This window comes from Telmatherina bonti (assembly GCF_933228915.1).
Source record: "Telmatherina bonti genome assembly, chromosome: 14".
NCBI classification, from domain to species: domain Eukaryota; kingdom Metazoa; phylum Chordata; class Actinopteri; order Atheriniformes; family Telmatherinidae; genus Telmatherina; species Telmatherina bonti.
In genome coordinates this window covers 15,422,971-15,435,223 of record NC_136612.1, presented here as the reverse complement: position 1 = coordinate 15,435,223, position 12,253 = coordinate 15,422,971, and the positions used below count along the sequence as shown (strand labels likewise).

At 40.5% G+C, this 12,253-nt stretch overlaps 1 protein-coding gene across 1 annotated transcript; it reads left to right on the top strand.

The window, feature by feature from the left end:
• The first annotated feature begins 8,985 nt into the window (after window positions 1-8,985).
• On the top strand, window positions 8,986-11,646 carry atf4b (activating transcription factor 4b). The gene is made up of 3 exons (XM_079252794.1): window positions 8,986-9,128; window positions 9,750-10,220; window positions 10,311-11,646. The coding sequence occupies exons 2-3, from the start codon at window positions 9,851-9,853 to the stop codon at window positions 11,285-11,287; spliced, it is 1,347 nt and encodes a 448-aa protein (XP_079108920.1). The 5' UTR covers window positions 8,986-9,128; window positions 9,750-9,850; the 3' UTR covers window positions 11,288-11,646.
• Window positions 11,647-12,253: the final 607 nt, after the last annotated feature.

The window sequence follows — 12,253 nt, the reverse complement described above, 5'->3', positions numbered from 1 at the left end:
CCTAGTACTTCTGGCCACAGTGTGTAGAAAAAGCAAAGAGCCAATATTCATGCTGTGAGCGTGTTTCCTGCACGATTTTCATTCAAATGATCAAAAAAATTAAGTTGCCAGAAATTTTCTTGGCTTACTCTTGGGTTACTTTGTTGCAGATGTGTTTTTATTTATGGAATAACTTTATTGAATGGACTAAGATGATAAAATGATGTAATAACATTATTCAGTTTGAAAAAATGTACAAGAATTTTTTTTGGATAAATATAAACAATCATGATTTATTTTGCTTCTTTATATTTTTCCATCTGGCTGAATACTTTCAGTCTGTAAACTGTGTATATAGCCATATAAGACTGTAAATACGGAGTAGTAATTCAATAAGCCCTGGGCTTCCTTCTGATCCTTCTCAAACAATGTATAATGTTACACAAATGTGCATCCTTGTTTTGTATTGTATGTGTTTGAGATAAATAAAAAAAAAAGAAAAAATTAAATTACATAAACAAATATACAAGTTTAAATCATTCTACATATCTTCTATCAATAAAAAAATGCACTTTATATGCGAGACATGTACACCTGCTCAAAGTAATGGAATATCAGTAATGAGCTGATTGGTTTCTTATGTTTACATTGCTTTCATTCATTCATTTTGGTCGTTCAGGGGACCGGATCGGATCCCAGCACACCATGGACAACTCACAACACAGACACCAGCAACCATTCACACATAACCAGAGAGAACCCACGCATACATGGGGAGAACATGCAAACTCTGCACAGAAAGGCCAAACCTCCTCCCAGCTGAGGCTCGAACCAACGACCTTCTTAATGTCAGGCAGCAGTGCCAACCACTACGTCACTGTGCAGCCCTGATACAGATATAATAAAAATATAACTATATTCCTAGACCATGTGATTTCCATCACACATTAGTTGAAATAAAAACCAGTTTACAGATTTCACCTTTACGCTGATTTATTACAAAGGATGACAAAAGTCGATCTCTTTAAAAGAAAAAAAAAAACAAAATCCCATCCATAGATGAAACATTTTAACAGCATGGATACATCCAAGAACACTCATTAGTATTATATTGTAATAAAACAATTAATCTGAAAATATAAATAGCAAAGAAATATGTATTTTATACACTCAGAAAATTATTTATTTTTATCACAATAGATTCAGTTTTAACTTACAAGATCTGCCAAACAGCACTTTGAGTAATCAATCATGGTAAATAAAACGTCAGCGTCTGCATCTGCAGCGTTTCTCAAAAAGTGCAAGTAGTTCAGTTATCTAACATGCAGAACGTTGCTTCTCATATAACTTCCCAGCCCCAGTAAACCAACATCAGATAAGATAAAGAACACCAGATCTTTTTAGATTAAAAAAGCTGGAACTTTGTTTGTCAGGAAGCATAAAAAACAGCAAGTCATTGCTCTTATTTTTGCCTGCGTCTGGCTTCATATGAAGTTGTACTTGTATACACAAATAAACACAAATGCAATTTCTTCACGAGCAATTTCTGCACTAATTTACTTTCAATTGTTTTAAAGGAAGATCTGGTCCCCTGAACTTTTTTTTATTTATTTATTTTATTTTTTTATTTTTTAGTGTTGACTTGTGCTGCAAATTAATATTTCTGCACAGCACATGTAGCCTGAAACTTATGTTGCCAGAAGACATTAGTCCATGTTTGTCAGAATTTGTACTTATTTTTTTATCTACTGTGATGCCTGGGGAAAAAAAAAAAAAAAGCAAAAGTTAAGTTTCAGGATGTTCATCGTTTTGTTATTTTTATTACTGAGTAACTAGCGGCTGCATCAAGCCTAATCCCTAATCTTCAACCCCCTTTGCTTGTGTTTTAGGAACTGTGGGACATGACATGACATGTGGGACATGATAAAAATCAGTAACCATGTACGGTTGATTTTATTACAAGCTAAAAACCAGTTTCGGGTCATGTCTAGATGAGACCAGATTTGATACTGTGGAGCGCAGAATGCTAAAAATTCCCTGCAAGACAGATAAACATTTATTGTGAAAGCTCTCATGACGTAATGTGGGAAGACAGAAGACGGGAAAATGATGGAATGAAACTGATTACTACCTTAGACTTTGCTCATTTCTCAGAAGCTGTGATAATGAAAGTATTTTCTCTCATATTTTAAACCCAAAGCCATCCAAACCCCCCAGGACAAACTACACGAAGAAGTCGGATTGCACCGGCTCAGGAGAAATCCAGGAGTCTATTTATGAAGACCCAGATGCAGTCATGGTAAAACAGACTTTTTATTTACTGTTTCTGGTATTGGAAGGAATTAAATTGTCACTTATAAAGCAGAACTGTGAGTGCTGTAAAAATTTCAGTGGTATTATACTTTTTTTTTATCAGGGTGCTGCTGCAGATGGAGGCCAAACACAAGACCAGAGTGAGGTTAAAGGGAAGCCTGTGCCTCTCCCCAGGATTAAATCCCGAATGATGCATCAGGTTAACACCACCAACAACAACGCTGCTAGTGATTTAGATAAAGCACACAGCATCAAAGCAGCAGTAAGTGGACTTGGAGTTGATACTCATTTGGATATGATGTCTTATTAACCTGTTAACTTCCACTTTATTTAGGATGCTAAAACATTTCTTTGTTTCTTTGTTGATCAGGGCTCCCAGAGTAGGAAGAAATCTGAAGACAACAAGACGCCTCGCCCTGTTCATCCTCCTCCCCTTCCTCCTCCTGTTTGTCCTCCTTCCATTCCTCCTCCTGTTTGTCCTCCTTCTAAAATGCCAATGAAAACACAGTATGTTAACTCAGCAGTAGCAACCAGGGCGAGAAATTATTACTCGAAATCCATTCCTGAGATAAATGCGAAGGTAAACAATCTTTTGAACTTAACTAGTTTAATTTGTTCCTTAATGATTCCATATTATACTTTTTTTTTCAAGAAATTTCATGTGGGTGTCAGAGGTCCAACTATATCATTTTCAAAGTGTACCAAATTTTCGAAGTGTACCAAATTCAGCCTTGGTCCTTCATTTCTGAAGAAAAAAAGTGAATTAGAAAGTGAATTGTACATATTATTGGACTTTTAAAGCAGTGGTTCTCAAGCTGGGGGTCTGGATCCAGGAGTCATGAGATAACGTCAGATTGCCAGATCATTGTAAAAAAAATGTGTTGCCTATATTTTTAGAAAACAAAAAAAATGGGATTTCTTCCAGGAGTGTAAAAATTAAACTATTTATGCAGAGATAAATCTGTGAAATTAGCACCTTAGTCTTTTAAAAAAAAAAAAAAAACAACAACAAACATTTACACATAAACAACAAGAAAAGCACTCGGAGAGCGCAAACCTCCATCAAGGTTCTCCCCATATTGCCCAAACGGTGATCTGAGTCACTACCAAAATTAAACCAGTTCTTCCTTTTCACATTTCCAACAAGTCCTGAAAATTTAATCAAATTCCGTCCATAACTTTTTGAGTTATCTTGAACACAAACGAACAGACAAACAAACCAACATAAACGCGGGTAAAAACATAACCTCATTGACAAAGTTGGTACACGAGCCATGTGAAAATTTTGAATATGGCATTATCTCTGCGAGAGAAGCTGATATTTGGCATGTCGGTGCTACCATGGAAACCAAATCCACCAAGAAGCACTTATTTTTTGTGAGATTCTGACAATACACATGTTATACAAACAGAAAAGCTAATATTCTTGAGATTTCAAAGATGTATATTTACTATTACAGGCTTCAATCAAAACTGCAGATTCAGTAAACACTTATTTTAGACAAGTCACAAATGTTATTTGTTTCTGAACCCATACTGTACTTCAGTAGCAGATGATGCTGCAACAAAAACAAAATAAAAAAGTTGGTCCACAAGTCTTTTGTCCATGAAAACCCATTATAGGTTAAAACTTAAGGATTTTAGAGGTTGATTATTCATCCAACAATCCATTTTCTTAACCGATTAGTCCAATCCAGGCTTTTGGGAAGCTAGTGCCTATCCCAGCAATCGTTGGCGTGATTGTGCAAGGAATTACATATACCAGGCCATGAAGAAGCCTCTGACTGAAGTCATTCTTATGGTGAATAATTATGTTGTGTAAGGTATATGCAACAACAATTTTCTTATCTCTGTTAGTTCTGGTTTTCCCGAGAAGAGACCATTCGTCTTTACCAGTTTGTTCAGTTTCTGTGCTGCATTTGCTGTTATCCTAAATACTCTGGACAGTTATTTGGTGTAGTGACATATGAATGTGAACATTATTTCTGGACTCTTCTATGCAGAAATTTTTTTGGAAGAATAAAACATATAAATTTGAGGACAAATGGACATGGAAATGATTGATATTTCCTGTCTGCAAAACCATCAGTCACTCTGTAAGAAGGCCAACACACAACACTAAACAGTCTGATTACAGCAAATAGTAAAATAGTCTGATTATTTGAGGAAGCAATGCTCATTGCGCATCGTTGCCCATCCATCCCTTCATGTTGTGGCAGTTCCCCTCTTGATGGTAGTAACCTGACCTCCACAGCAGTCACATAATAGTTTTATTGGGGTTTCATTCGCTTCTTTGTAAAAGCTATTTAAAAATGCTTTAAAAACACTTTTGGTATAAAATCACATTGACTTTGAAAGACATCATGTTTGATTAGTAGTTTTTTCTCCTTTTGGACAGAGCCAAGCTAGCTGGTCTCCTGATTTCATTTTTATGTTAAGCTAGCAAGTTGCCAGTTACAGCAATACAAAAATAGCATATCTCCAAACAACTCTGTTTAGCCATAACTTTTAATTAAATACTAAATATATCTGGATATTATATGTTTGAGTTTTTCAAAACTTAGTATTTGTCTGCTTTTTTCTTCTGCTATAGCCTCGGGATCCCAGTCGTGAGAAAAAACCTCCTCCTGTCCCTCGTCGACCAGATCCTTCTTCTACTTCTCCTCTGTATTATGCCGATCGAGCCCCTTCTGCAATGAGCCAAACATCAGAGGTAAAAGTAAAGCATTTTGCTCCTCTTGAGGAAGATAAAACTTTTCCCTGTAACTCTTATAATAAAATGATTTAGGTTGAACTAATTACAGAGAACTGAAACATCAAAGTGCTGCATTTTTATTTCAATCTTTTTGAGTAATATTTTTGTAATATGCTTTTGGGACAGACTGGGATAGCGCGACAGTCCAATCCAATCCAATCCAGTTTATTTATAAAGCACCGTTAAAAACAACAAAGTTGACCAAAGTGCTGTACAGAAGAAACAAAAAAACATACATATTTACATCATAATGGGGCAGTCCAGACATTCCTCCGTCAGCTCTGCGGGTCGGCGGCCTGTGTTTGACTTTCCGCCTACAGACAGATCAAGCAGAGGTGGAGTTGTACCGTCTCAAAACCAACCTCCCTCCCTCTCCCGCAGTACTTCTGTGAGCCAGTTGTCTTCACAGGTAGGACGATCCATGCAGAGCTTATGAACCTTGAACATGTTTTTGCTACATTTAGCATTTTATAGGCGGCACAATTGGTTGAATTTTCTCCACCAGAATTAAAATGAGGCCCATCAATAACTTCTGGAAGAAAAAAATCCTAGAAATACTTTCCACAGAACTTCAGTCCGGTGGTACCAACTGGCTGTGGCAGGGACACAACCCCAGACCATAACACCTCCACTACCATGCCTCATTGGTCTTGACTTAGAAACACAGTAAAATAGCAAATAAGGCAGACAAACACAAACTCATGATATCAGCGGGTACAAATATGACATCCATACCAAAAGGCCGACATAGACCAACAGCACAATCTAGCTGCTCAACAGTCCTGGGCCTGATTTTTTATTTTTCAATTTTTTATCACATGCTAGGTGTTTTCAGTATTTTAGTCTAGACTGTTTGCAGGCCAGTCCAGCACCTGGACGCTTCTCCTGGGAAGCCATGCTAATTTGATGGATGCAGTATGTGGCTTAGCGTCGTGTTGCTGAAAATATGCAAGACTTTCTCTGAAAGTCACGTTGTCTGGATGGAAGCAGAATGTTGCTCCAAAACATTGATGTACTTTTCTGCATTAATGGAGTCGTAGATGTGGAAACTGCCCACCCTGTAGGCACTAATGCAACACAATATCACCAGGGCATATCTGCCGTGTATCCCGTTTTGGCTTTTTTAACCGTCTTTCCCACATCTTTCCCACGTTTCCTCTAAATCTCCCAGATAAGAACAATAAACATGTGGCAACCGTATCACACACAGCAGTGTTTCAGTGTTCTTCAGACCATATTAAATGAGCTTTGGTCCAGAGAGGAGATCAGTATTCCTGGATCATATTCACAAATGACTTCTTCTTTCCAAGATAGAGCTTTAACCTGCATTTGTAGATTTCATGGTGAACTCTCTCTAGAGACTGGGATTTCTGGAAGTTTTCCTGAGCCTGTAATTTCCTGTAATTATTTCCAGTACCGCATTACACCTGTTTTTAATGTGGAGCCACTTGAGGACCCAACGATAATAAGCATCAACTTCTTACTTTTGGCTTGGCCCTCAACACACAGACATTCCTTCTCACTGCTTTAATCTTATGATGATATTATGCACCAGATAAGATTTTCAAAGTTGCGATTGAGATACAGTTTTCTTCCATTATTCCATGGCGTTTAGATGTAGTTTGGTGCAGATTATTAAAGTTTTTCTTTTGTATATTACAGAGAAGAACATCATCTATTGCATTGAGTCCATCAGGCCCACCTTCAGAGGCCAACAGCTACAGTATCAGACAGTTTCCGTCCTACCTCGACCTTATCGCAGATGAACCCGATGTGACGGTGAGCATTACTGTACACATTTCATTTATTTATTTTTTTTGTAAATGGTTAATAATCCTTGATCAATATCCAACGTGTTCATCTGTTTTTGTGAAACATTTCCATACACAGATGATATCACCATATCAGGCTGATCCTGAATATAACTCCATATATCAGCTCTCTGCAGACGTAAGAATTTTCTTGCTCTCATCTTTTATGTGCATCTGAAATGTAACAAAGCACAATTCATTTGAGGTTTTATAGGTTTGTTCAAGACTTGCTTGTTTAGTTATTTTTCACATGCACAACAGCTAATGGCAACTACATCTAACTAGAGGCCCAAGACGCACAGGCCACATTTAAAACCTGAGCAGTCTGTCTTTGGTGTGTTTGACAAGAAAATAATCTGTTCTTTCACCAGGACATCCCTCAGCTGCTGACATGGTTGAAAAGAGTGTGCCGTAAGTGCAAAATTTGTTATATAGAAGATCATTTCATACTATTTATCTATTTTTGTGAATTAATTGTTTCAAATGGTTTAATCCTAGAAAATATACAAAAATACACATGCTATAGAATTGTAGCATGATGTTTCTCTATGTGATTTTTCCAGGAGAGCCTGATGCCATGGCTCCATCAATGCATGGGCTTGAAATAGAGGAAGAAATCAGGTAAGTGTCATCAACACTTAAATGAGCATGCGCATAATTTCCTAATTGTGATGGTAGTCGTGAATGCGACATTCATTTATCTTTGTGTCCCTGTTTTTTTTTTATGTAGCTCCTTTCATAAGAGAGCCATGAATGTGAGAATAGCCCGGCGTCTCTACAACCTTCTCATGATGAAACGCAGAGACGACCTGCAGAACACCATCAAAGAGTTCCAATCCATCTGTGAAAAACTAGAGAAAGTGAAGAAGACCAATAAAAACATGGGGATTGCTGGAGGCACCACAGGTGCTGTGGGAGGAGTGACTGCAGTGGTGGGCATCGCCTTGGCCCCAATGACTATGGGAGCCTCACTGATTGCTACAGCTGTCGGGGCTGGTATGATAGCTTCTGCCGGAGGTTTTGGCGCCCATGCTGTTAAAGTCAACAAGAAATCTGTGAACAGGACAACAGTAGAGACAATGGTAAATGGCTACAAGTCAGATGTTGCTGACATTGAAGTCTGTCTGCAGTTTATCCTCTCTGCGATGAATGAGCTGCGGAGGTACAACACTGCCAGGTTACAAACTGCAGGAGCTCACCCAGATGCACTGAGGATGACGGAGCTGTCGCATGCTGTGTTCAGCAACATGAACTACAGTAGCGGAGTGTCTCCCATCCACCAAGGTGGAGGGACATCAGGAAGCCTGCTTAAAGCTTTCGCTGCTGAAATGGATGAGTTTTTCACAGAAAAAAACAAACAGAAACTAAAAAAGTCCAACAAGGGCAAGTTTGCGGCCAGAGTTTCCAGGTTGACCAAAGGCCTGCAGGAGGAGCTTGACTATCTGATTAAAATGTGGGAAATGATGTGCTGAATTAAAGAAGAATTATGTTAGTGTGTGTTTGTGTGGCTGTATATGTTTACATACATGAGTGTGAGATGTTTACATTGAAATGATTCAATGATTTCATTTTAGATGAATCAAAGATTAACAATTATGTAAATGATGTGTAACTATAAGACTTTGTAAAAAATATGTATGTTTGATGCAAGGCCGGATTGTCCAATGGGCATTATGGGCACGGGTTCAGGGGCCCGCGCCCTCTTGGGGCCCATGTGGGGATCACGTAGGGCATACACCAGCAGTTTGGACATGAAACAAAATGTACATAAAAGCCAGATAGTTACACCACCACAGTGTCTTGTGTATTGCTAGTGGTACCACTGGCTGAGAGATGTTAGAAATGTCATTTCACGATTCACAATTTCCACAATGTTATGGTGTGGAATGGGGCCCTTGGAACACTCTGGGCCCAGGAACCTGTGCACTTTTAATCCGGCACTGGTTTGATGTTAACTTATGTAGTATAAATAAAAAGAATTTAACAGGAAAAAAAAAATCTAGTACCACTTCCTTGAGTACGCGTTAAGGCGGAGGGATATGGTGGAGGAATGCGGAAGGATACGGCCACTCCTCTATGGGTATATAAGCACCGCTCCGCCTCACTCTCCATTTTCCTCTCTGAGAATCAACAAACAAAGACAACATTGTTGGACACCGGTCGATTTTTGCCGAAATGGCAGTGTAAAAGTGTGCAGCGACCCAGCAGCAACCAACAAAACAGTGCATCCGATCAGGGCACTGAGTTACTACTAATTCAGCCAAAATGTCGTAAGTATTGTTTTATAACTTAACTCGGTTACAGCTGTCAGGCCTAAACCGGTCTGGACTAGTCTGGCCTAACTTTTATCAGAGTAAGAATTTATTAAACAGTTTTTGGTTAATTTGACCCTAAATTGTTTAAACACTTTTAAAAAGGTGACGTTTATAAGCTGTATGTTACAGCAGGACTGGTTAGTCGAACTACGCAACACGTGACATTGACATGAAATGTGACATTGTTATTTTATCTCTGGTTTAAAATGGTTTCTCTCTGGCGTCTCTTGTAGCGTAAGGTACGGCGTCATGTCAGCCGAAATGAGTAGTTTTTATGGCGTCTGCTGGGCCTTCTCGGTGCCAACGTGGCAGAAATGGTTGGCTTCTTTTACCCCAACATGGCGGGTTTTTCCTGGGGGTGGATTGGGAACAAAGTGCGATGACGGAGGCTGTAACCTTGTCTCGAGGCGGGATGACGTCAGAGTCACGGGAAGGGAGCACGTGGTGTGGGCCAGGTGTATTGCAGCCATGGGGGCAGTGTTGCTAACATTTTTTTATTTGTATACATAAAATGATCCCTTTTTTGTGTTTTTGCATTTTGACTTATTTTTATTTTTTTTTAAACTGTTTTTTCAGGTCCTTTGTGGGAACCATCAGCATTGCTGCATCTGACAGCATAAAAGAGTTCGTTGCTACCTTAACATCTCGCACTCCATTTGTGACCAACAACAGCCACTATGACCATGATGATGACAAGCTCACAGTTTGGCCTGGAAGATATGGAGGCCCTTCTATGGGGGCCTTCCTCTCCCATGGCTGACGTCATGGACTCCCTGCTCATTAACCCTGACAAAGACGGACAACAGGAGGGAGGAGGAGGAGGAGGAGCCTCACTGGAGGGAGACGCATCACCTGTGTCACCCATCGCCTCCTCATCGTTGTCTTTTTCCTCTTCTCCTCCCCCCTTCTACTCTCCTCCTCCCTCGCCACCTGCTGTTCTCCTCCATGGGAACAAGGCTGGGACTGAGTCTGATCTGCTTCCCCTCCCTTGGCTGGGTGACCCAGGTCAGCTGAGATGTAGCCAGATGTCCTCGGATGACAGCAAAGGTAGTGGTGTAACACTTTTTAAAATGATTTTTATTATAATTGTGTGATTAAGTACTGAAGAATTGTTTATCTTTTACTTTGTCTGCACAGAGGATGCGCTTAGTGACCTGGATTGGATGGCTGAGAGGGTGGATCTCAGTGAGTTTGACCTGGATTCTCTGATTGGCTCCTGCAGTCCTACTGAAGAGCCCCCCAGCTCTCCAGAATTCCTTGCTTCCCTGGATTGTCCCATGGAGCTCGACTCCTTCCAGCTGCCAAGTCTCCCAACTCCTGTACTCTCAGGTCCGTCCCCCACTTCTGCTCCCAGTGAACCGTCTGTTGTCCTTCCCAGTGTTTGTTCAGATGAGTCTGTTATTACAGTAAGTGAGTCTAAATCTCACGTCGACGGGCAAGAAGTTCCATCTTCACCGTTCTGTGTCCCAGATCCACAAGAGGAGCTCGAAATCAAATCTGAACCAGCTTCTCCAGACCCCTCTCCCCCTGTGGTTGATTCCCCTTGCTCCCCAGACTTCACTCTGGACCTGGGCAGCGAGGTGGATGTCTCTGAGAGCGAGGTGAAGCCCGTGGTAGCCACTGCAGTCCCTCAAGTCCCAAGGATCGTGCTCTCCCTTTCCCCAACTCGCATTGTCCTTGTGCTGGCTCCCAAAAACCAAGTTGGGATCACTGCCCCAAGGGAGGCAATTAACCACTCCCCACCAGCCTCTCCTCCTCAAAAGTCCCCCAGAAGCAGGCCGTACCCTGAGCCGAAACGCACAGCCAGCCCACCCCCATCCCACGGTGTCATTCACAATGTAAAGGCCGTCCAGGCGGCAGGTGGAGTTGAACGACCGCTGAAGGCGCCGAAGGACAAGAAACAGAAGAAGATGGAGCAGAATAAAACTGCAGCCACCCGTTACAGACAGAAGAGGAGAGCTGAGCAGGAAGCGCTTGTGGATGAACATGCCCAGCTGGAGAGGAAGAACATGGAACTGACTGAGAAGGCCGAGTCGATGGCCAGAGAGATCCAGTATCTAAAAGAGCTGATGGAGGAAGTTCGCCAGACTCGGATGAAGAAAGGTCTGTGCTGACCCCTAATCGTTGGACCTAGCAGTAGCTAACGGTATGCATTGAGAAGTGAGAAATAGGATGTGAGACCGGGAGAATCTATTTTATCTTGTGTATTGGTATAGTGTGTTAATGCAGCATGTCCTGGATACACAATGTATTTATATCCACCGGTATTAAGTGTAGAAAACTTGGGATTATGTATTAATAGTTACCTAGAAATGAGTATTTTCCATCCAGTATATATAAACTTTTAAAGTCGTATTTTTTTCCTGCATCCGAGCATTAGATACCATTAGGATGTATTTTTAATGTTTTTCACACGTGTGATGTAACACATTACAAACAATAACTCTTAATAAAGACCAAACTTCCAACTGAAGGAGTTTGATTGTTTGTGAAACTTCTATATGGACTAAATAAGCTGGTAAATGAAGAGTCACAAAGGAATATGAGCACCAAATGCAGAAAAAAAAAAATATTCAAAAGTGCAAAACCTAAAATACTGGCCCCTTGTCCAACCAGGAAGTGATGAATGTTAAAGTCAATGAATAATCTAGAGGGATAATGAAGCCTGCCTGACTAAAGACACTGCAGACATGACGTACAATCAACTGACTGTCATGTGAAGTTGATGTTCTACAGGAAGTCTTGTTATACTGAGTTTTGATGACTTATCGTTCATGCGGGTGTCTTAATAAAAGTGCATGCTTATCTGCAGAAAATGCAGGTGGGAGCGAGGGTGAAAAGAGATGCTGACCCAGGTGCAGCTTCACTAACATCGCCCACAGCCATTCATCTTACCACAGGTCCTGGGTGGACATCCTGTAATTGGCCTGGGCATTTGTCCAGACAGTTTAGGGGGTGGAGGGGGTGTGTGATCTATACTGCTGTGGAGGTACGCCAAACTTCAAACTGGTGCAGCGCTAATATGCAAATTATCTTCACCATGAAAAAAACAGACTGAAGAGGCTGCATTGTTTAGAAGC